The sequence below is a fragment of the Coturnix japonica genome, chromosome 6, assembly GCF_054131305.1.
Source record: "Coturnix japonica strain WE chromosome 6, WE-NBRP24, whole genome shotgun sequence".
NCBI lineage: Eukaryota > Metazoa > Chordata > Aves > Galliformes > Phasianidae > Coturnix > Coturnix japonica.
In genome coordinates this window covers 23,888,248-23,912,119 of record NC_140668.1, presented here as the reverse complement: position 1 = coordinate 23,912,119, position 23,872 = coordinate 23,888,248, and the positions used below count along the sequence as shown (strand labels likewise).

At 53.0% G+C, this 23,872-nt stretch overlaps 3 protein-coding genes across 13 annotated transcripts; all 3 read left to right on the top strand.

The window, feature by feature from the left end:
• The first annotated feature begins 5 nt into the window (after window positions 1-5).
• On the top strand, window positions 6-4,650 carry LOC107319114 (fibulin-7-like). 4 transcript variants are annotated; one of them, XM_085550943.1, is made up of 9 exons: window positions 6-116; window positions 1,340-1,419; window positions 1,720-1,876; window positions 1,981-2,151; window positions 2,275-2,400; window positions 2,544-2,666; window positions 2,746-2,883; window positions 2,957-3,095; window positions 3,967-4,650. In XM_085550943.1, the coding sequence occupies exons 2-9, from the start codon at window positions 1,354-1,356 to the stop codon at window positions 4,325-4,327; spliced, it is 1,281 nt and encodes a 426-aa protein (XP_085407069.1). In that variant the 5' UTR covers window positions 6-116; window positions 1,340-1,353; the 3' UTR covers window positions 4,328-4,650. The 4 variants fall into 4 exon arrangements, with proteins under 4 accessions (XP_085407069.1, XP_085407068.1, XP_015729227.2 ...); XM_085550942.1 differs by lacking the exon at window positions 6-116 and adding an exon at window positions 905-1,152; XM_015873741.2 differs by lacking the exon at window positions 6-116 and adding an exon at window positions 954-1,160.
• A 361-nt stretch (window positions 4,651-5,011) lies between these two features.
• On the top strand, window positions 5,012-18,880 carry ZDHHC1 (zDHHC palmitoyltransferase 1). 7 transcript variants are annotated; one of them, XM_015873690.3, is made up of 11 exons: window positions 5,012-5,176; window positions 5,838-6,050; window positions 7,258-7,433; window positions 8,040-8,141; window positions 8,888-9,012; window positions 9,328-9,486; window positions 12,120-12,232; window positions 15,489-15,574; window positions 16,255-16,348; window positions 16,967-17,075; window positions 17,684-18,880. In XM_015873690.3, exons 2-11 carry the CDS (start codon window positions 5,838-5,840, stop codon window positions 18,190-18,192), a joined length of 1,686 nt encoding a protein of 561 aa, XP_015729176.2. In that variant the 5' UTR covers window positions 5,012-5,176; the 3' UTR covers window positions 18,193-18,880. The 7 variants fall into 7 exon arrangements, 4 of the variants coding, with proteins under 4 accessions (XP_015729176.2, XP_085407066.1, XP_015729178.2 ...); XM_085550940.1 differs by having other exon boundaries at window positions 5,029-5,176; window positions 17,160-18,880; XM_015873692.3 differs by having other exon boundaries at window positions 5,049-5,329.
• Window positions 18,881-20,529: 1,649 nt separating this feature from the next.
• Window positions 20,530-22,735, top strand: TPPP3 (tubulin polymerization promoting protein family member 3). Of its 2 annotated transcripts, none has more exons than XM_015873777.3 (4): window positions 20,530-20,593; window positions 20,866-21,154; window positions 21,800-21,953; window positions 22,092-22,735. In XM_015873777.3, exons 2-4 carry the CDS (start codon window positions 20,967-20,969, stop codon window positions 22,278-22,280), a joined length of 531 nt encoding a protein of 176 aa, XP_015729263.1. In that variant the 5' UTR covers window positions 20,530-20,593; window positions 20,866-20,966; the 3' UTR covers window positions 22,281-22,735. The 2 variants fall into 2 exon arrangements, with proteins under 2 accessions (XP_015729263.1, XP_015729264.1); XM_015873778.3 differs by having other exon boundaries at window positions 20,575-20,783.
• The last annotated feature ends 1,137 nt before the right edge of the window (window positions 22,736-23,872 follow it).

The window sequence follows — 23,872 nt, the reverse complement described above, 5'->3', positions numbered from 1 at the left end:
GAGAATTTGGGGAGGGACAAGCCAGTCCTGCGTGCCTGTGTGTCTGCTTCCAAGATTTGATCCTATTCAGGACTTCAGACAGGCGCTGCTGGTCAGCTTGAACAAAAGGTTGACGGGTGAGTAATAGCTCTGTCAAAACAGTCCCAGGCGGTGGAGGCAGCTCGGGGGGCCCCTCAGTCCCAGCCCCACTACTGCAATGGGGTCAGAATTGCAAGCACTGGGCATCATCCCCCAGCTCTGCTGCCTGTTTTCCTCCTGCTCCATGAATTAAACATGCTGGGGAGGTAATGCACACTGCTGGGGAGGGAGCTGTGGGCACAAGGCCAAATTCCTGCTCCAGCGAGCTGGGCAACGCAGATATGGGGTGGGTGACAGTGGGATGGATGCTTGGGGTTGGGCAGGAAGCCCCTCTGCTTCGAGTGCTCTGTCCCAGCTTGGGGGTCCCTTGGCACAGGGCAACACGTGAGTCTCCAAAGCAAAAGGTCAGTGTAGCCCATGGGTTTCCTGCAGAGCCTCTACCAGCTGTGCCATTTGGGATGGGGAGGGATCTGAGCCCCTCACAGCGCAGCCCAGAGAGCAGCCTGTGTCCCTTCTGTATGCCTTCCTGCAATGAGGGGCAACGCTGGAGCCTCCCTCACCCTAACCCTATCCCTAACCCTAATGTTATCCCTCATGCTAATGTTGATGCCGACTCTGACTCTAACCCAACGCAGCCCAGCTACCCCCACCCAGTGCAGACCTCAAAGCCACCTCTGGTCTCAGAGCCCTCCCTGTGCTTGGTAGATGCCTGGATCAGCCCTATACCAGCACTGTGCACCGGTGAGGCTGTGAGCACGGTGACAGCCACCGCCTGGCCCCAGCCATCCCATGTGAGCAGCAGCACGCCATGGCCACAGGGAAAGCCAGCATCTGCTGTCCGTGTGACATAAAAGGCCCCAAACCCTCTGATCTGTGGAGAGGGAAGGGAGAGGCCGGCGCGGGTGCCAAGGGGAAACTTTCCTATGGCTTGGGCAGGAGAAAAAACAACAAACACTCAGGCATGCAGGCACACACAGATTACATCCCGGTGAGTGGAGGAGCAGGCTGAGAGAGAGAGACCGAAGGAGGTTGAGCTGGGCTGGGGAACATCCCGGAGCCCCTGAAATCCAGCAGGTCTGTGGGTAAGGGTCTGTGGGGAGGTGCCACGTTGTGGTTATGGTGCCATGTCATTGTATGGAGGGTTGTGGGGGGTCTCTGGGTGATGTGGCTGCAAGAGCTTGGGGTGGGGAAGGGAAAAGCACCTTGGTTCCACCCTGATGGTGAGGGGCAGGATGGAATATTGATGTCTTTGTCTTTGCAGCCAACCCTGCCGCGATGCTCATCCCGCTGCCAGGCTGGGTGGCCCTGTGCATCCTGCAGCTGGCCCTTGTCAGCACCCAGGTAAGGACCCTGCACCCAAAGTGGGCACGGGTGGGTCACCCGTAGGGCTGACCATGGACAAAAGGTGGTCTGGGATTTTTTCCTTATCGGGGAGGGTGTTAGAGCAACCTGGGGGGGTTCAGGCACCTCAGGTGCTGATATAGGAGCAGGCAGAGGGGCTGAGGTTGGCACAGATGCAGAAGCAAAGGCAGACCCTGCAGTGGGATAGAGGGATGAGCCCAGAGCAGCCCAGCTGGCATGGGAGGGGACACAGCCCAGCCCAGCCCAGCGGATGATGGGGAGGGCCCTGTGTTCCCCCAGGAGTGCCTGAGCCCCCAGCAGGTGCTCAGCACCGTGCGTCAGATGCAGAAGCTGCTGTCGGCACAGGAGGCTGCCCACCTCCAGGGCACACGCAGCCTCAAGAAGCAGCTCTCAGTGCTGCACAGCCACATCCAGAGGCTCGCTGGCAAACGCAACGGTAACGCTCAGCATCCCCATCACACCAGCTCAGCCCTCCTGGGCTCCAACCCAGGGATAGGGGTGGGCTCCCATCCTCAGCCACGTCCATCTGTCCATCCACAGACAGCTGTCCGCAGCTGGCGGTGCCCCTGAACGGGAGGAAGCTGGGCCGGAGCTCACGGCTGGGCCATGATGTTCACTTCATCTGCAACGCTGGATATCAGCTGGTGGGCTCGGAGTCACGGACCTGCCGGAGAGATCGCAGCTGGAGCGGCACCCAGCCCTTCTGCAGAAGTGAAGTGCCATGGGCTCGGGGTTGTGGGACTGCACAGGGAGCATGGCTGGGCGGCAGGAAGAGGCAGGGATTGGCTTTCCCTGCCCCTGGTCTCGTGGTGTTTATGAGCTCTTTCTCTCCAGGTATCGATGAATGTTCCAGCAACCCGTGTGCCAATGGTGGGACCTGTGTAGATGGCAACCAGAGCTACACATGCCTGTGCCCACGGGGCTGGTCAGGAGCCAGCTGCCAGAGCCCCGTCTATGCCTGTAGGTGCCCTCAAACCCATCCCCAGCTCAGCAGAGGCTCAGATTTGGGCTCGGGTGCCTTATGCACCCAAGCATGGAGGGGGATGGAATGCTTGTAGGACCACACTGCGACCATCTCATCCTTCCCCATGTCCTTCTTGCAGACTGGGTGACGCTGAGCAACTCATCCTTCAGCCGCCAGCCCCGCTGCGCCGAAGGCCGCCCGGGCTCACGGCACTGCAGCTGTGATGCCGGCTTCCAGATGCGAGCAGGAGGTGTTTGCCAAGGTACAAGGTGTGAGGAGGGATGAGGCACAATGGGACGGGGGCACCTCAGACCCCATCCATCCCCTCTATGCCTCCCCAGATGTGGATGAATGCCAGCTTTTCCAGCCTAACCCCCAGACCCGGATCTGCCTCCACGACTGCCTCAACCTCCCTGGTTCCTACCGCTGCCTCTGCCCACCGGGGTACGTGCTCCATGCCGACCGCAACACCTGTGAGGGTAAGAGGAGGGATGCCAAGAACCCCACGGCTGGGAGGATGGCCAGACCCTCACCCCCTTTTTGCCACTGCAGATGTGGATGAGTGCGCTGGGAGCCAGCACAACTGCACCCACGGTGAGCTCTGCATCAACACCTTCGGGGGTCACCGCTGCGTGCGCCCCAAGTGCCCCCCACCACGCCACAACACCAGCTATGTCAAGACCTCCAGCTTGTGAGTATTGTGCCATCACCTTAGGGAGGAGATGGGCCCTATATGTGCTATATCACACAATCCAAGGGGAGCAAGGAGAGTGCTGGCAGTAAACTGTCGCACGCAGCATGCTTGGCACGCTGCAGGACGCCCCTTTCCAAAGGGTTTGGGATGCTGGTGGCTGCAGGAGCGGGTGAGAGCACCCAAATACAAGGGGGCTTTATGCAGGCAGTGCACAGTGCTCAGGGCTGCAGCCAGAGCAAAGCACCTCTATCCGGGAGGCATGCTCCAGGTTGGCTTTGCTAGAGCTTTAATCTAATGTCAACAGTGCTGGTGCCCAGGACCTGGAGGGGGGAACGACGCCATTTCCCCTCCTCTGTACATTTATGTGGTGCTTCTGGCTACAATTCAACATGCATCCCGCCCCCCAGTGCTGCTTGTGAGACTGAACTGCTTTGTGCACTGCTGGCTCGTTCCCCCTGTCCTGGCACAGCTCTTGCAGCAACCCAAGCAGAGCAGCATCCCAGCTCTGAGCTGCAGATCTGCACCCAGATCCCATGCCCAGCCCAGGGACACCTCTCCAAGGCTGGGCATGCTTGGATGTGGCTTCCTTGGGTTGCTCCATCACAGAACATGAGGCTGGAGGTGCTGAGTGTGCTTGGTGGTCTCCATAAGCTTGTTTGCAAGCAGTCTGTTCCCAAAGAGCCAAATGGCACAGTGGGTCCAGGAGAACCTCATGAGGTTCAAAAAAGCCACGTGCAAGGTGGGTTGTGGCAACCTCCACTATCAGTACAAGCTAGAGGTCAAGAGGATAGAGCATGGGGGTACTGGTGGGTGGCAGCTCTACAATTCTATGATCCTACAAGTGGTGGTTTCCCTTGTCTCCCGGCAGCCAGTGTGAGAGGAACCCCTGCCCCACGGACAGCCGAGCCTGCCGCCTGGCCGCCACCTCCATCTCCTTCCACTACCTGCCACTCCAGGCCAACCGCACCGTGCCCCGCGTCCTCTTCAAGATGTCCACCACCCGCTTCGTGGGTGACAGCCTGCGCTTCACCATCATAGGTGGAAGGGGTCAGGGTGTCTTTGCTGTGCGGCGATCAGACCGGCAGACAGGGGAGCTGGTGCTCAGCAGCCCGGTGGTGGGACCAGCCACACTAGAGGTGGAGCTGGAGATGAGCGAGTTCTCCCGCAAGGTGCTGCTGGGCAAGCACATCTTCAAGGTCACGGCCTTTGTGTCCCAGTATGAGTTTTGATATATGGCTCTGCTGGAGGCAGATGTGGCTCTTTCCCAGGGAGTGATGGAGTGGGATCAGACCTCAGCCATCGTCCTGTTAGAGCCATTTATGGGAGCTGGCCTCAGTGGGTCCTTCCAAGGTGGGAGGTGCTGATATCGTAGGATTCCTCATGCTTGCTCATGGCTGTTAGAGCATAGAAGACCCCTTGCCCATTGCTGATGCTGCCAGGAGGAATCAAGAAGCCATGCTGGGGGGGTTACAGCAGGAGGGGGCCTATCTGTGCCAGCCTGCTGTGCCTCCCCACACCTCATACCTATCCAATAAAAGGAAAGTGCCTGTGAGGAGGGTGTCCTTGCTCCGTGATCAACATCTTTGGTGAGGCCTGGCTCATGCTCAGCCCCATGAGGCACTGAGAGGGCAGTGGGGCTCCCAGCTGGGCCGGGCCCAATGGCTTTTAGCCCCTTCAACCACAGGGCAGGCTGCAGGGAGGGGAAAGGTCTTGAGCCCCACACGGGGCCTAGCAGCGAGGAGTGCCGCTGTGGGCAGGCTCCATGGGCGTATCCCTGCACAAAGAGCCGCTGTGCTCGGCCATAAAGCGCTCCTTGTGCTGCGGGCACCGCTCGCCAGCACCTGATTACCCAGCAATGGAGGGGGGGGAAGCGGAGCGTTGAGGCGAAACGCACCGGTTGCTTTTTATCCCTCGCGGAGCGCCGTAGCCCGCCCGTTGCCATGGCGGCGAGAAGCTGAGGGGTCGGGCCCGGCCCGGCCGCACCGGACCCACGGGGAGCCCGGCCCCGGCCCAGCGGGGCGCCCTGCACACCGGGACACCCGGCGAGTCACCCCCGGCGTCAGAGCAGCGCTGACTGAGTGAGCCCGGAGCCCTGTGCTAACCGGCTGCTGTGTGCGGCTGTGTGCGATGCCTTTTGCCTCTTTTTTTGTTCAATTTCTGTTCAGTTTCGGGTCTTTCCGCTTTGTTTCTGACAGAAGGGCTGCAAAGAAAGCGTGGCTTATCTCAGTCAGGTGGCTGCATTTGGGAGGGAGCCTATAAACAAGGGGGGGAATGGCAGCTTGTGAGGGTGGGCAGTGATAGGACTAGGGGGGATGGTGTTAAACTGAAATAAGGGAGGTTTAGGTTGGGTATTAGGAGGAGGTTTTACACCCAGAGGGTGGTGACGCACTGGAACAGGCTGCCCAAGGAGGCTGTGGATGCCCCATCCCTGCAGGCATTCAAGGCCAGGCTGGATGTGGCTCTGGGCAGCCTGGGCTGCTGGTTGGTGACCCTGCACACAGCAGGGGGTTGGAACTGGGTGAGCATTGTATCCTTTTCAACCCAGGCCATTCTATGATGCTGTGATTTGTTCTGCCATCACCTGGAACAGAATGTGCAGTTATTTTTCTCCTTTTGTTCCTATAGCTCCTCTTTGCAGAGAGAAGCCTTCCCTCAGATGCTTATCCTGCTCTCTAACGTTGGATCATATATCCAGGATTCAGAATTATTTATATCAACATTTTCTTTTTATCTCTCCAGATGAACATCTGCAACAAGCCTCCTAATAAGACAGCTCCGGAGAACTTGGGTGAAGCTGGTCCTGAGGTTCAACGTGCTCGAAGAAATGGCTGGAGCTGGCCCCTGCACCCCTTCCAGATCATCACCTGGCTGCTCTATCTCTTCTTTGCGCTGGTTGGATTTGGAATTCTTGTTCCTCTCCTGCCCATCCACTGGCTGCCCGCTGGCTATATTGTATCCTTTGGTCAAGAGCAGAACCTGAATTACCTGTGGAGCCTTTTAAAACAAGTGGTGGGCATAGCCATAATGTTGATTTTCTCATGTCTCTAAGAAACACTTATTTTGGAACCATCCCTGTGCACCTACCTAGCTAGATCACTAACTTGACTCTGTCTTTGCTTCTCAATCTCTTCTGTCTATATCTGCTTGTGTGTCTCCTTATGTTGTTCTATGAGCCTGCTGCAGGGTCTCAGGGAAGGCCTAGGAAAGCCATGGACCTGCTGTTTGCAGAGTGTGGGGTTGTGTGTCTCCAGGAGGATTACTGTCACTCTTACTGCAGTGCAAACCAAGGAGAAAATTTAACATTGTTTAATGCCAGTTCGTACTAATGCCTCTTTTTTTTTCCTTACCACGCTACTGTGTTTTCCATAGACTTTAATAGGATCAATGATGTGCATGTCTGGTTGTGTAACAAATAAGCAGAAAGATTAATTGTTGCATGCCTATTAATTTCAGTGTATTGGGAAGCAAGCTCTAGCCTGCAGTGCTTTATCAGACATATAACATTGCTGCTTTCTTTCCAAATACTGGCAGTCATTTGAGGTTTGATCAGAAGTTACTTCTAAAGCTTATGTGCTCTGCCTTGTGACTGTGTTCTGGGACCAAGAATTCAAACAGGTGATGTTTTAAGATATAAACAACATGTCCTATTAGTACAGGTAGGGCTGATCTTCTTCCTTGGGATTCTAAGGAAGAAGAAATCAAGGTGTTCAGTGCCAGTTCCTTGATGTGATCTTTTTTCTCTCTCTTTTTGGAAGTTTGGTCTATTGAAGGGGCATGTGCACGGCCTTAACTGCCTGTTACTTTCCAGTGGAAAGATTCTGTATGGATAAAGAAGTGTGAACCTACACCATCAGGCTGCACATAGGGTCAGATTCTGGTAAGTAAAGGTAAACTTTAAAAACTCCTGTGCAAGGGAGGGCATTTCCTCAGGGCAGAATAGTACTTAATGAGTAAATCCTGTAGATTTAGTTATGTTTTGCAGAGGATGTTAGTTACAGTGAGGCAGGTGAACTTCTTTGTTAATAAAGCTCAGATTAATGTGCTGTAATCAATTATGGTAATCTATAGTTCGTATATTCCTTGTCTCTGTGGGCTTTGTGTACTAGGAATAAAATATATACATTAAATCACTCCTACAATCCTTAACTGTGTGCTTCAGTGTCCAGGAGTGTGTTTTATCTACCATTTAGTTGTTCATCTTACTGCAGTCTCCATTGATCCTGCGGATGCAAAAGTGAGAGAAAAAAACTATCTAGGGCCTCTGGCCACCTTCAATCGTAATCAGCATGCACATGTCATTGAAAACCATCATTGCCATGTCTGTGATGTAAATGTGTAAGTATCTTCTCTTTTCCTTCTATTGGTCTTTCTTTTTCACCACTGCACTTTGCCATTGGACGCTTCTTTACTGTTAGGCTATGAGTTTGAAGCCAAGTTCCTGAAGCTCTGTGTGTGCCAGTGAATCTTCATTCCCAGCTCAGTGAGTTGGGTTGGCGTCCACTGTCAAATGTGAACGTGGTCCTGTGTGTTACTTAATTGCCCTCATGTCGTGTGGAGAGGACTCTGCTGTTGTTTGTTATCTGGATGTTGGCATTTGATCTGAAAACAGCGTGTAACTTGTATGTGTGTGCTTGTGTTTGGCTAGATGCTAATGTGATAAGAGAAGTGCCTGGAGGGAAGGTGTAAGGTCAAGGTTTGTAGAATTGCTTAAAGGCTTAAAACAAGAAAGCAATGATGTCTGAATTGGAAATCACGCAGTGCATTAGAAAGGAAAACTTTGCAGTGTCTTTTCCAGCAATAGTGAACACAGCCAATATGTTCGGGAATTTCATTATTCTCATTGTAGATCTGGTTGGTTACCAGGCTTTCTGCTGCTGTACCCCCCTGTACCTTTGTCTCTGGTGAAGGCATGCCATTCTAACACCACCTTTTCTTTGGCAGGAGTGCCAAATCAAAGCACTGTGGAACTTGCAACAAGTGTGTGCATGGCTTTGATCACCACTGCAAATGGCTCAACAACTGTGTGGGAAAGAGGAATTACTGGTAAGGGCTTGGCACTGTGGCAGGAACACATCGCTGCCTAGATAATATCCCCAGGATGCTCCTGCATCTCAGTCTGGTCTGCTGTCAGCCACACAAAACCACTTTTCTTTTAGATCCCAGCTGAATAAAATCAGTCATGAGGAAACTAGGTGGAAAATGCAAGCACTGCTATGACATCCACATAACCAGGGGTAAAACCCCTACACTTAGCAGTCAGATGTCTACAGGCAAAAGCAGAAAACCTGATCATCTTATTTGGTATTAGGAAAACATGGTGGTATGTTAAGTGGGTGGCTGCAATGCTTGTGATAACTGGAGTGAGAGTAGGTCCATGCTGTTGTTCCCATCTCTGAATCCAAACTGCCCGCTTTCCTGCCAACCAGCAGGAGTTACAGCAGCACACAAGCAAATCTAATCTGTGCCAGGCTTAAGGTAAAGAGTAAGGAGGCTCACACTGATTATTGCTTTTCTGCTCACTTTCCTGCACTATGTGAAGCAGAGTTGTTACTGCTGAGTGCCACAATACGGTGCATTGAGATTTTGTGCAGGGAGCTCTTTTTCTGTCACACATACACTTGACTGCTTTCTAACTACAGTTGTTTAAAGGATCACAGTTTCCGTCAGGGTATGAAACAAGTCTCTTGTCCAGCGCCTATGAAAGTGCCACAGTAATATGGGATAGCTATATGTATCTGTCTCTTGAATTGTGTCTGTGAAGCTGCTCAGAGTTCCCACTTCTTTGGCAGGTTCTTTTTGAACAGCGTGGTGTCTGCCATCCTGGGCCTTGGGCTTCTGCTGCTCGTTGCTTTCTACGTCTTTGTTGAGTTCTTCCTTAACCCCACGATGCTGCGTTCTGACCATCACTATGAAGGTAAGAGCAATACATCCTGGGAATCAGCCAGCACGTCTCAAGGACCATTGTGTGAGACTGGATTCTTCCACATTCTTCTCCCATTCCTTATTCCTTCAGTTCTACAAGTGTCTGCCCAGCTGATGGAATGTTTCCTTCTTGCACCCACTAAACTGCTCTTCCTAAAGGCCCTGCAGGCACAAAATTTCTTAAGCCTCATGTGCATAATGGGCCTGCAGCCCATTTTGAGTTACAAATATTTCCAGCCATAAAGCTGAGTTAGAGATACTTGCTGCATGGACTGTCTGCAGACCTCCTGCTGCTTTTGTTCTACAGGTCTGAAGAACCACACGGATGTCTGGTTTGTGTTTCTGCCTGCTGTTCCTGTTGAGACTCGGGCACCTGCCATTTTGTTCTCAGCTGGCACTTTTATTCTTCTGGGCCTGGTGACTGTGGGCCTGCTAGGCCACCTCTTGATCTTTCACATCTATCTTAGTAAGTATTATGTTCCTGTCCTCTGCATCCCCATTTCGTTTGAACTCAGAGTTCACTTGTTGAACTACATCAGTAGCCATTTCCAGAATGTCTTGGGGTGGTGGTTGGACAGCTGCAAGTAAATCTTGCAAGTAAAAAGGTTAAATGGTGGCAACTTAAATGGAAGAAATAAAGAACTGTAACTGAACTGTTCTTGGCTAATATGATAGTGAGAGACTTTATCTAAAAATGCACATCATTTTATATAGCCCATAAGAAGCTTATCTTATCTTAGCTGATGGAACATCCCTGCTTGTTCTGTGTAGTGCCAGTCTGGTGCTGTAGGGCATACCAGTGTGATCTGAGCAAGGTGCACTCACGTGTGCAGTACCATTCTCTAGAGCCAGTGCCCCTATGATACAAGAGATCCTGTTTCTCTGGACTCATTTTCTAGTGAGAGGCCCAACTCCCAAATATGATCCCATTATGGAAGTTGTTTGTGTTGACACGAAAGGACTTGTGGGCCTTGGAAGGAGAAGCTTTCAGAAGGGCTTCTGATTAGGTCTCCTGCTTGGTGCTGTATCAAGAGGGACAGTTTTTGTCTGCAAATGCAGATGTTCATCAAATACTGTTTTTTCCAGTCAATGTCTGGAGTGGAGCCCATGCTATTTGCATTCTGTAAGTCATGATGAGAGCAGATCTTGCACTTGCAGTAGTCAGTGGGGTCAAAACTAGGGAAAGAGGGATGGAAGAGGTGGAGGAGCTGCTTACAGGTAGATTGTTAGGTTGTCTGTAACAGTGACAGCACAAATGAGGTCAGCACAAAGCAGTGCAGTTCCAGATGTGGTCACAGTCCATGATTATGCTTTCTTGGTGCGATTACAAGTTGACTTTTATCTGGTTAATGGTGATGTCTGGAGATTTTAAAGGTTGATCTACTGCTACAGAAGGGCTAAAAAGCATCTCAGTGCTGGGACAAGTCCAGGAACGTTTCCTTTGGCTGAAAAAGACAGCGTTATTCTGTGCAGCGCTGAACGACACATTGTCTTGTCTACCCATACAGCTTCCACAAGAGGGTGCTCCCTCCTTGGGATAACGGTGCTCTTGTCAAACAGAGATATTCTGTGTGACCAAAACCCAGTTCTGTGTGTAGAACCCAGTTCTGCTCTGGGCTTTTTTTTATTGCTGTCTAAATGTGAATTATTTGTCCTCCTTCAGAACCAATCTGAAGGCAAATCAGCTTTTAGTTTTGACCCAATTTGAATGTGATCTTTTCAGAACGACTGTCCTGCCTTTAATTACTCGCTGCTGTCATGGTAGGTTATTCTCAAAGCAGCTGATCCATGTGATCACAGTTACATCTTGATTGAGATGCAGCTGTAGAGGCGCTCAGTGAAGCATGGTGCGTCAGAAGATAGGAGAAGAGGTTGGTTTTTAATGATGTGTTGCACATGATGTGCTGTGGTGCTGTCTGCCAAATGCTCTGCTTTTGCCTAAATAACCATTTAAAAAATAGTACAACAAATGTTGCTCTGCTAAGTATGCAGAAACCAATGAATTCTAACCCCAGAATGGTTTGTAACTGTGTTCTGTTGCTTAAATTATGCATACAGATATGGTTCTACTAGGATTTACCAGCACCCTGCACCTTCCTCATTAATTACATTCTCTGGTCGCTTGGCTTCAGACTTGCATTTGTTTTTATGGCCTGACTTCCTGATCAAATGCATCTTGGATTCTGTTTTCTTCATAAGGCCACTGTTTTCCTCTGCTCTCCCCCCACTTCCCTGCAGTGTATCTATGCAGGGCGTGGTTCTGAGCAGGAAGATACTACTGGAACAAATTAATTAAGGCACAGCAGAGTTTTTAGTCTACATGTCCCACATCCTGAGCTTTAACTACATGCTATTGTAAACAGGAATAATGTTTCTAGACAGCAGTCAGAAACTACAGCATCCATTTCTGGCTTCTGTGTTCTAAAAATACTATGGCATCATGAGGAGAGGAACGCCTTAGCTTTGAATCCCTGTAATGTTTGGAGTCTCTTGAGGAAACCAAGCTGCTCAGAAATGTCAGATGCTTTTGCTCATTCAGGGAAGCAGATGTGTTTGTGTCTGTAGGATGTTAATAGCACATAAACGCAGGCACATATAAACTTTGGTCACGTCTGTTTGGCACAAGCTGAATGGGCATCCAGTGCTCGTTGTTTTGGACGTAAATTGTCTCAGTCTTCTTTCTGGGCTGTGTCAACCTGCTGGTTTTCTTTCCTACACTAAGTGTCACGTATCTTGACTGCTCACCGTGCAACGCAGATCTTTCAAATATCACATATGAATAATGGATTTGCTCTGAAATGAGCTGAATGAATTTCTGCCACACAAAAGGCAACACTGTATGAGTATGCGAGACATTGAAAAGGCAGCACTGTGTATGTGGAATATTTAACTGAGCACTGTGACAAAGAGAAAGTGCTGCCATGATAATAAAGGATACAACAAGATAAGCAGTGCAAAGGTGCTGTTGGCTTGGAGTATCAGTGTTCTCATGTTTATAGTTACCACTGAACTTGAGTTGTTCAGGCTGTTTGTGAGCTGTCAGTGTAATTGGGAGCGGCCTTTCACACACTGACAGCTGCTCTCTTTCTTTCCTCGCAGTGTGGAACAAACTGACAACATATGAGTACATCCTGCAGCAGCGTGCCCAGCAAGAGGCCAAAGAAGCAGACAAGCAGCCGGATCCTTGTCCCTCCCAGGTGATACCCAGTCAGGTACCTGCTGCACTCTCAATCCATTTCCCATAGAACAGCCCCATTCATCAGCTGTTTAGAGCTTGCTTCTGTTTTGTAAGCTTCAATTTATAGAGGGAGCTGCTCCAGATTGGACTTGGGAGGCACTTTGAGGAGCTGAGATGTGAGTAGGATGAGAGAGAGTCTGTAACTTGATGAGCACTTCAGGCATTATAAAATACTGCTTTCAAACAAATCAGTCCCACCCACTCTCTTCTTCCACCACTTGTTCTGGGCCCTGGACTGTCTGTTCTCCTTTGCCAATGCAGCTGTTTGTTACAGTCGTGCAGTGAACAGGGTGGGGGAGCTCATCTGGGTAAGAAGAAACTTTATTGAATAAATAGTTGAGGTAGTGTTTAGCCGGGCCAGCTCCCTCCCATTTAGTTCACCAAGCAGTCACATAACTGCTTGTGTCAGCATGAAAGAGGATGACTGAAGAGTGGGAAGGACAGGACCATCTGTTGTGGTGGCAGTGTGCGTTTTGCTGGTCTGTGTGCTTGGTGTTGTAGGTCATGATTGAAAATGAGACCGGTTCCAAGACTGGATAAACTGAGGTTAATCAATATGGGCTGGTTTAACTGTCTGGAAAAAGAAAAGAGCACCAATCCATTTCAGAAAGGAGCCAGAGAGCTTTGTTTTCCTTTGAGATGAGTCCGCACAGCGAGCAACGTTTGTATTGGTTTGGATGGGGGAGTTGACTACAAACTTCCAGAAGATCTTCCTAGTCTGAATTATTCTGGGATTATGCAAGCCCATGTAACACTATTTGGCTTTATGATTTAAATGAGTTGCCTTCTATATAACTAGTTTTATGTTTCATAAGAAACCAATTAAATCCAAGCTTAGTCCATATCTTCTGTGAATTGATCCTGGGGTCTCTCTGGATTCATTAATGGCTGTTCCCTATCAAAGGAAGAGGGAAAGTGAGCTAATTCCCTTTCTGAACAATGTGGAGACCTCAGCCTTTCTTGTTCCCTGTTGGGAAATCTGAACTTAGAGTTTGAAGGGAGGTTTCCATAACAGCAAGGATGTTTGGCATTTCATCTTATACAGCTTTGCCTACCGCGACCATTAAAGCAGTAATGAAACATTAGCACTAATTATTTCCTGGTTACCAGATTTTCATCTCAACTGAAAATACACCTGAGAAAGGTGAGCTGTGTGTGCCTGCAGTTGGGATGTGGCCGTTCAGCTGTGTTCTCCTGTCTGCATGGGTGCTTGTCTAGAAGTTGTGAGTGTGGTTCATTTGAGGCTTGCAGAAGCGGGGTGAAAAGGAGCTGTTTCCTTGCTGCAGTCAGTACCTTGGGGAGCAGCAGGGACTGGAAGATGCCCAGTAACATTGTTAAGAACACTGTTAACCCCCCAGACTTTCCTTGTTCCTCACATAGCAACCAGAGATAAACACAAACAAACACATGGAGTAGGAGTACACCGAGTGACTCGCCTTTTGTAAGCTGCATTGACTGCAGCCTTCAGCTCCAACACAGAGGCCCTTTGTAACCGATCCAAGACCCTGCAAGCATCAAATAGAAATTGTGTTCTTCCCACCTTTGTCTTAACTGTTGATTAACTGTGGAGGGTAAGATGAGATGTGTTTCCCATGTTGCTGGAGCCTGTGTGGTGGTTCAGCCTTTGGCTATGTTCAGGCTAAAGGATTATAGGAGACCTGAGCATGACCAGCAGTCATGAGGTGGCAGTGAGCTCTGGGAGCTGGGATTTCAATGGGGTTAGCAGTCTGTTTGCAGCAGGAGTGAGAGCTGAGCCTGAGTGAGCTGATGGGGAGGAGCAGCTCCATCGAGCTGGCAGCTGCCAGTTGTGTGGGAGCTGAGGGATGCTGTGGCTCTGTGCTGTGCTTTCATCATGCAGAGAGAATGTTGCATTTTCAACTGATCGAGTCTTCTTCCATTTGTTCCTGCTTGTCAGCTCTAACGGGTTGCTTTCTCTGTGCAGCTGCTTTGGTTATGCATAATTTAAAAGGCCGAAATGTACAAAATGGATTTTTAAAAGGCTCTTCTCTTGCCCACTTGGGAAGCATTGCTTGTGGTATCCTCAAGATGCATTTTGTTAACCGCCTTGGAAATACCAAGCCTGCAGTCCTGCTTGCTGTGGTTATCAAATCCTGATCATTTGCCCTTGCTGTTCACAGTCTCACAAGGTGAGATCTCCTGCTCCAGCTGTTTCAGCACACTGTGCAGGGAGTATCTGCATCTCCCACTGCTTGCAGTGACACCAGGCTGTGGCTCATCTCCTTTGTTTGTGACTCAGGTGCACGAGGTTGGTGTGTCAGCGTTAGGAATCTGGTCTCCAAGGAGCCCTGAGGAACAATTCCTGTACACCTGGTGCTCAGGCAGTGACGACTGATGATCTGAGTTACAAATTCAGGGTGAAATATCTGCAGATCATTAATCCTGCACTGGGATGAACCCTGCTTTTCTTAGCGAACCCCCAACATTATAATTCTCAAACCCCAAAGTTCTAATGTTTAAGGCTTCCTCTTCTCTTCAATTTGATACCAGCACCTATAAAACAATTGCAAATTTCTTTCTACGTTTGCAAAACCAATTAAAGTAAGAGCACTTTACAAAATGCAACAAGCCTGAACTCTTTCCAGCTTGGCAGCTCTCTTATCTACAATTACATGAGTGCAGGGACTCCAGATCTCCTTGCCAAGGTTTGTGAGAGCAGCTAGTAATTTGGGAAGTCTCTGTTGGCACAGGAAGAAGAGTGGACAAAGATGAGCAGTGCAACGTGCTGGCTGTGTTGCTGGCAGTGTTGTCCCCAGTGCCCTCTGGCAGCATTGGCAACGTGTGTCTGGGGCTTTGTGCTCCCTTTGTATCATGTAGTTTCTTCTGGAATCCATGTAGCATGGAGGGTATCAGCCCATAGCTCAAGATGACAGGAGTCTTCTGCAGCTCTTTGCAATCGGCTTTCATTTATACTGCCTTACATCAGCATCATCACAGGCAGGTCCATCACTTGGTCTTCCAGCCACCCCATCTGCGTGCTTCTGGGGGAGATCCAGGAGCTTTTTATGTGATTTAGGAGGCTTCTGTGTTAAGCCTCTTTTATGCTTATGAGAGTTGAAAATTCAGAGTAGTGCCACATCCTTTCGGCTGTTGTAGCTCTAATGCAAAATGCATGTTGGATGGGAGGAAGAAAACACCTCTGTAGTAAAAATCCTCCCCTGTGTGTCTCTCTTGTTCTGAAAACGTGAACTGTTTCTGTTTGGTCATTTCAGGAAGCAGACTTACTCTCAGCTAACCCTGGTCATACAGACGCTGGTGTTCGGGTTGAGGACTTCTCAGCAGTCAGCTCAGAAAAATGGTGAGTCTCCCAGAGATGTGTGTGCTGAATGGGAAATCAGCCCTAAAGTCTAAGGAGCAGAAGGAGCATCAGTGTTTCAACCAAGACATGCTGAATTCATCAAGGTTCAGGAGGGCAGATACATGCAGGAGAGCTCTGGAGTACAAGTCACACTGAGTATCTGAGGTTGTCTTGAATTTGAATCTCTCTTCTCAGGTTTTTCTCTCAAAATCAAGGTTCAGCTCCATGTGGAATCCAAGTGATGGTGCTGAGTACTGATAGTATCCAGTGCTAAGAGCTGCTGTATCACAAGCAGAGGTTTCTTCTGTTGCCAGCTTAAACTTCTGGGTGATTTTGTCCCTCAATTCCTATTTTGAGCTCATTATCATTGAGATTTCAGGTTGTCAGGAGACGTGAATCACAATATGAATCAGTGCAGTTTATGATATGAGGAGAGCAGCCACTGGAAAATAGTGTCCTTGTCTCTTAATTAAGCCTTGTCTATTAACTCATGTCCTTGGGAAAGGGAGAGGAAACTTGGTGTTCTGTGCACAGTTGCACAGGAGCAGCTTCCCTGCAGTCACACAGGGCGTGCAGTGCAAAGCAAGGGCTGCCTCAGCCTGATTCTGAGCAAGAAAGGTGAGTGTCACAGTTAAGTGGTGTCTGAGGGGAGCATCTGATGTATCTGCTGTGTGCTTTAGCTTTTCAAAGCTCTATGTCCACCCCGACGACGCTGATCCTGAACGCAGCTCCTCTCCCGACCTCCCATCTCTTCACTTTAAGGCCCCTCTGCAGGTAAGCAGGAGTCCTGCTGTGTGCTCTGCTCTCTGATGCTGACCCATCAGGCTGCATGAGGACAAGCTTGCTCTGGTGCAACCTGTGCTTGGGGTGGCTGTGCCCTGTGGTCGCTGCATCCTGACCCTGCTCTCCTGCCTCAGCTCTCACACATGAGCAGATGCGTTCTGCTGTTGCTTCAGACTTGCAGCTGAGCTGTAACATGTGAAGCTTGTGCAGTATCTCTCCATTCCAGTGCACTTCAGTAACTGCATCTATGTAATGAGCTGTGCGTGGTTCTGTAGAGCAAAATCCAACAGTTCATGTGTTCCAATATGGAGGTTAAAGCATCTGCCCAGGGGAATATAGTGTGCGTGGGTGTGAAGCTTTAGTGCATGAAACAGCTGCCCAAAGGGAAGTTTTCTGCTGCTTCAAATTCATTTACCCTTGTCCAGATGCTTTCCCCATTTCCTCCTGTGGCTGATAGTGGTGCTCTCCTTTCCTTTAAGCTCATTAATCCATGTTGTCATCCGGATGATAAGAAGAAATCCCCTTTCTGCTATACTTGTATGTTGGACAAGAGCTCTCTCTTGTTGTGCCACGTGCTGTGTGTGACTTTCTGGCTTCTTGCTTTCACAGAGCCAGAAGAAAAGGAGCAAGAAGATGCTGAGGACTTCTTCCTCAGCGATGGAGAGCAGACCTAAAGCACACACTGGAACTTGGGCTTCTTTTCCAGCTCCCCAGTCAGGTGAGTGTGCAGCCTCATCTCCTGCACTTTGTAACTCTTCCAGTGCACTGCAACGTGAAGGAATTAATGCAAACTTGCTTTTAGAAAGTAGAGACGAGAGAAAAAGCAAAGAACAGAAACTCCCCGGTGAAGAGCAGATATGGACTTTGTTTGGAGGCAGCTGCGTTGTGAAGAGCTAACGGGGTTGTGATGCCAGCTTTACCTTGCTCTGTGCTAGGGATTAAAGCTTTAAACATGCCATTTCTTGGATCTGTTAGTTACAGGGTGGCTAAGAAGGGCTCTTGCTGCTAATGGTCCTGCTGGAGGTGTTACTACAGCAGCACAATTAAACAGCAGTGGAGCTCCTTTCAGTTCTGTTTTCCTGAAGGGTAAGGCACAGCAAAAACCATTGTGGTGGCAGCTGTACCATGGACTGCTTTCATTTTTAAAGGAGAAATTGGTCAGATGAGCAAGAAATGTAGATCTTCATAACCAATATCAGGCTGTGTCAGCAGCACTGAGGGCTGGGGTTCCCCAGCTGTTGGATCAGCCATGTCAGAGTTGACATTTACGGGGCTGACGGATCTTTCTCTCCTTGTCCTTCCTTGTCTCTTTCATTCTATCTCCAGAGTTTCCAGCCACAGCTGCTGCCTCCTCCTCCTCCCACAGCCCTCTCCTCCTGCTGCCCTCCATTCCCCTGCCCGCAGCAGTGCAGGCAGCAGCACCCCCAGCTGACTATCACTCCGAGTCTGCTGAGTCCATGGATGAGATTCCTGTGGCTCACACTCACCTGGGCAGCACAGCCCTTCACAGCCCTTGTAAGAACAGCTCAAGCAATGCTCGGCGCTGCCCCATGTCCACACCTGATCCCAAACATTACAAGGGGAAGAGTCTGTATTCGGGGCACAAGGCGAAAAGGAAAAGCTGCCAGCGAGGCAGGCGTGTGGAACGAGATCTGGAACTGTTTTCTAAGGCTCCTGCTGTGTTTGTAAGTAAGAGCAGTGGAGAACCTCATGGCTCACAGCCTGGTGGGAGCACGGCTGAGCCACAGCACAGGAAATGCACCAGTAAGCAGCATCTGAGCAGGCGTGATCCCTGCTTAAAGGACGTAAGGACAAACACCACAGTGCCCCAGTGACCATCCTTGCAAAGCCACAGGTGAAACAAGAGGCTCTGTATCATGTTCTTATGGCTGCTGCCTTCTGAGCTAGGACTGCCCTGAGCCCAGTGCCACCTTGTTAAGGGGAGCAGGTTTTCTAGATAGAGAAGTGCCCGGGGCTGCCTGGGGTGTGAGCTTTGACGTGTTGCCAGAGGGCACTAAAATAGAGCATTCTCCAAAGGAAAGGGCTGTGTGCTCCTGACGCTCTGCAGTCCAACACTGCAGTAAGTTTCATGCTGTAGGATAAAACGAGGCGCATCTCCGCTCTCTGTTGGTACCCTGAAAACTCAGTTTTCCACCTGCCTCCACCCAGGCATAAACAGGTCATTGTGGGGGGCCTTGGCTGCCAGGAAGCCCAGCTCTGCCCCGCAGCCAGCTCCATCACAGCCCCAGACAGCAGCGGAGCAGCTTCACCACCAGCACTGTGTGCCTGGCATCCACGGCCCCCACCCTGAGCTGTGGCTGCCACCTTGGCTGCTCGCACCGTGTCTGACAGCCGCTGTGTGGGTGTGATGGGGAGGGCTGTGTGCCCTGAGTGCCATCGCACATCCACCATCGGGTGCCCCTGAGCAGCTCTGTGCTCTTTGCCCATGCAGCACCAGTCCCAAATGCACATCCAGAGCTCTTAGCTCTGTCCACAATAAAGTTTTCTACGCCCTTTGCTAAACAGTTTCCTCTTTCTTCTGTTCATTTGGCCGCCCTGTCGGTGCTGCCCAGCTCTGCCATCCAGCACCGTGTCCCACCAGGCTTTGCCCTTTGGCTGTGTACATTCAGAGGGGCTCCTCCCTTTGGGAAGCCCACGGGGGTGTTGGGGGGGCCCAGCAGGCCGGGCTCCCAGTGCTGCCTATGGGCTGAGCTCTGCAGAGTTCAGGGTGCTGGGTGCTAATGGTGCGTGCTGTGCACCTGAGGGTGGGAATGGGGGATGCTGCAGAGCTGCTGTGGCCCAGGACAGCCTGCAGAAGTGCTGCTGTGTGTCTGAGCTGCCTGCGGCTCCACCAGGAGCCATTGTGGCTGCTTGGAAGGGCTGAGCGGCGCATCCTCAGGATGCTGACAGCTTCCTGGAGCCCTTCCCAGCTCCGGGCAATAAATCACAGCCCCGTCCACCCCTTTGCTTTCATCTCCCGGCATCGTGCGGCGTCTCCTCTTTGAAGCCAGGGTGACCTTTGATGTGAGGAGGAGGAGGGTGGAGCTGCAGCCCCTCTGCCCCTCACACCATGGGGCTGCTGGTGCCTGCACACCCCGTGTGCATCCCCACTGCCGTCAGACACAGCTAAGCCCCGCTAATGCCTGCTGGCCGCACCGTCACCAGGGTTACCATATACATATTGCACAACCTCCGAAACACTTCCCTCTGTTTGGTAGCAACTCTCTCTATAGGAGCGGCGTTCCCACGTCACCCCAATGCTCCCTGCCAGGCTGCGATGACGGGCAGTGCCCGTGGGAGGAGGATGGATGCTCAGGGTGCGTGTCCCTGCCTGGTGCGTGCTCTGAGCTCAGCGCCCTGTGGGTGACCCCAGTGTGGGATGCACTCCTGGCATTGAGCATCGGGCTCACAGTGCACCTGGGTGCTGGGAACACCCCGATCCTTCATGGAAGGCATCACAAGGGGAAGGTCCCCGGGGTCCGGGCACGGAGCCGCAGCCACGCTCAGCCCATGGCACCTCCTGCTTGGCTGCAGCCTGAGTCCCGGCCTCCTCCTGGCCTTCCTTTTCCGGGCTGCGTGAGGAGCCAACCCAGGAGCTGGTCATAGTGACAACAAATGCACAACAAACCCCAGCCCTTAGAAACCGAAACCTGACCTGCTCGACCCGGCCCGTGGGAGGGCGATGGGGCAGCGCGCCCAGCTCGGCTCCGGGCCCTTCTATTGGCAACACAGATGTGGCAGCATTTGGTCCCCACCATGTCCCAAGCTGTGCCACCCCACATGTGCCTCCTGTTGGTTACTGGATGTATCACCCCTTGGCCGCCCAGCTGTGCCACCCTTTGGCCACCCGCAGCTCCATCCCAGCAGATGTTCAGCATCTCTGGGGATGCCCCGTTTGCAGCCGTGCTCCAAGTCCCCCTGCCCCGTGCAGCTCTGCGGGCAGAGCGGTGATGCGGCGGCACAGCTGCACGGGGAAGCGGGCAGTCCCCATCCCTGGAGGTGTCCCAGGGCCGCGGGGATGCGGCACTGTGTGATGTGGGCGGTGGGCGCGGAGGGGTGGGCTGGGGTTGGGCATCTGAGCGGCCACCTCCGGCCGCGTGTCGGTCCGGGCAGGGCGGGACGGGGCGGCCCCGCGCTCCATCCCGCAGCCCCTCCCGCAGCCGTGGGACGGCGCCAGAGCGGGGCCTTAAACTGCGGCGGCGGCGGCGGCCGCGCCCAGAGAAGCGGCACCGGGAGGTGAGAGCGGGACCGGCACCGGCAGCCAGCGGGGGGCGGGGGGAGCGCGGAGCAACGCGGGGTCGGCACCGCTCCGAGGGTCCCGAACCCCCCTTAGGGGTCCTCATCCCCCGGGGCAGCGCCTCGCAGCCATAGCGACGGTCGCTGGGCAACGGGAGAGGGGGGGATGCTGCGCTGGCTACGGGCACAGGTCTGGGAAGCGGCTGAGGGATGCGGGTGGGTGGTGGCCGGGCTGGGGCTGGGCTGACGCTCTCGCATCTCTCGCTCTGAAGCCGCCGTCCCCAAAGGCGTCTCTCGGTTGTCGGCGTCGGAAGCTGAAGGCGGATCCAGGTGCTGAAGGGGCCGCTCTGCCCCGACCCCGACCCGCGGCGCCATGGCCGGCAGCGCTGAGATGGCATCGCTGGAGGAAAGCTTCCGCAAGTTCGCCATCTACGGCGACACCAAGGCCACGGGGCAGGAGATGAACGGGAAGAACTGGGCCAAGCTGTGCAAGGACTGCAAAGTCATCGACGGCAAAAGCATCACCGGCACCGACGTGGACATTGTGTTCTCCAAGGTGAAGTAAGTGAGCGGGTTGGGGTCTCCCGTGTGTCCCCGTGGTGCAGTGGGTGCTGACCATAAGTCGGTGTAAATGTGTGGGATGAAAAGCTCAGATTTAAAGCTCAGGTTTTGAAGCACAGATGAGATGGGAACCCAACTTCCCATCCAGCAGCAGGAGGATGCTCAGGGCTGCACAGCGGGTGTGGCTCAGCTCTGAGCTCGGGACCTGGGGATGCTTTTGTGGTCCCTGTGAATGTGGTGACAGCCACAGGGTGCAGAATGGATGGGGGACGCTGCTGCTGCCTGGGTTCTCCTGTTCCCAGTTGGAACCAAGTGACTTTGGGCACCAGGGTGTGATACCAATGGGGAGGAACAAAGCGCAGCAGCTCTGTGCCAAGCAGGACAATGAGGGGAGGTCAGGAGCAGCGGTGACAGATGCACACACCCTCCCATCACCAGCACCCAGTGAGGTTTGGGCACAGAGGGCTGCAACACCGCGGGGCTGCAAAGCTCCTACAGCCCATCCAGCCTGAGCTGTGCAGCCCCACTGAGTTTTGGAGGTGGCTGAGGAACCTCAGGTTGGGTTGGAAGAGCATTTTGGGGTGCTCACAATGCAGCCGGGACCAGCACAAGGTGATGCTGACAGCGTGTGGTTGGTGCTTGCAGAGGGAAGACAGCCCGTGTCATCAACTACGAGGAGTTCAAGAAGGCCCTGGAGGAGCTGGCCCCAAAACGCTTTAAGGACAAGAGCAAGGAGGAGGCGTACGAGGCCATCTGCCAGCTGGTGGCTGGGAAGGAGCCCATTAACGTGGGCGTCACGGTGAGAGCTGCGGGCACGGGGTGAGGATGGGGATCTGCTTTGTAGGATCCCTATATGGCCGTGGGTTTGGGGTCCCATTGGGTGTTGGGAACTGGCACGGGGTCCTGCTGCTGGCTGAGCCATTGTGTCCATGTGCAGAAAGCCAAGAACGTGGGCGCCGTGGAGAGGCTGACGGACACCTCCAAGTACACGGGGTCACACAAGGAGCGCTTCGATGAGACGGGCAAAGGAAAAGGGAAGAGCGGGAGGGAGAACATCGTGGACAACAGCGGCTACGTCAGCGCCTACAAGAACGCGGGCACCTACGATGCCAAAGTGAAGAAGTAGGGACTGCCCCCGAGCACCCGCCGCCTTCGGTCACGTTGGCCTCGGGACCGGCCGCAGGGCCCGGGAGGCTGCACCGGGGCCGGCCCCACGCTGTGGGATGTCGGATGCGACGGGCGAGCGGCCGGGCTCCGTGTCAGCGCCGCGTCCGTCCCGCGTGCATCACCCCCCGCCCTGCAGCGCTGCTCCGTGGGGTGCCCCGCCGGCACCTCGGCCGCCCCTACCTCAGGCCCTGCGGGACCGCAGCCCGCACTCCCCACCCCTGGCTCCGCAGTTCCCACCGCCCCCTCGGGATGCCGCCTGCCACGGGTCCCATTGCTCAGCACGGCTCCCGGGATGGGGTCCCGGAGCCCCCAGCTCTGCTCTCCACGTGGGCTCCCGTTGCCCCCAGGGAGCCCGAACCAAAGGATGCTGCAGCCCCGCGCTGTCACCCCGCAATAAAGCCCCCTCCGCACTGAGCCCCGCCTCCGGTTCCGTCCGTCTGTCCATCCCTCTGTCCGCCTTGGCCGCCCTCAGGTCTCGCTTCCTGGCTGGCCCCGAGTTGCCTGAGCAACCGCAGGCACAAACACAGCGCCTGGCTCCGGCCCCCGCTCTGTTTGCAACCAAACACACCGCGGGCTCCTGGTAACCATCCCTGGGAAGCGGCCGCGCTGGGGCCGGGGTGGTGCCTGGGGCTGGGCGCTGCCACCCAACACCCGCAGTGTCAGCGCTGCCCGAGCATCGCGCTTGTGCTCACTGCGCTGCTGGAGCCGCTCGTGGCTCGGCTCACGTCCCTCTGCGCCTCGCTCTGTAAAGGCAAGAGGCCGCTGGGCTGCCCCTGGGCAGGTGTTGGCATCGCTCCCCATCATAGTGATGGGATGGGGGTGCCAGCTCCTCTTTGAGTGGGTCATATGTAGGTTGTGGGGCTGTCTGTGCCCCTTGTCCAGAATCATTGGCCCTTTGCTGACACCATTGCCCGACTGCAAAAGGAGGCATGAAATGGGGCTGGGCTGACCCAGGACAGGAGCTGGTGGGATGCAATGGGGATGCCCACATCAGGGCAGCTCTGTGAGGGGCTGTGGGGCACAATGCAGGTATCCCTGGGGTACTGAAAAGCTCATTAAGGCATTGATCTAATCCCAACCTCTCCCCAAAGGGCAGAAGTGCTGTGATTGCCCCAAACCCTAAAAGCTCATTCATTGACCCAAGGATCTGATCTGATTCTGGGGAACCAGGACCCAACCACATGGCCTAGAAATGGTGAGGATGCAACGGGCTCGTGGCTGGACCTCACTGCTGGGTTGGGCAGCACCAGCATCCCATTCGTACCAGCCCCAGGGCAAGCAGTGCTGGCAAAGACACAGAGGGATGAACCTAAAGAGCAACTTTGTCAATGGGATGTTCAACATGGCAAGGGGAGACCGGCCAACATGGATACAAGGCTCCCACCTAAAGCCTAAAGGAAAGGTCCTGGTGTTCACAGGGATAGCTGATGTAAAGAGGCAAATGTCACATCCCACTTAAATAGGGTGAGGAGGAGGATCCTTTCAGTCCCCAAGAAGCTGGTGGGGCAGATGCTCCCAGGAGGTAATTCTGGGCACATTAAAGACATGCAG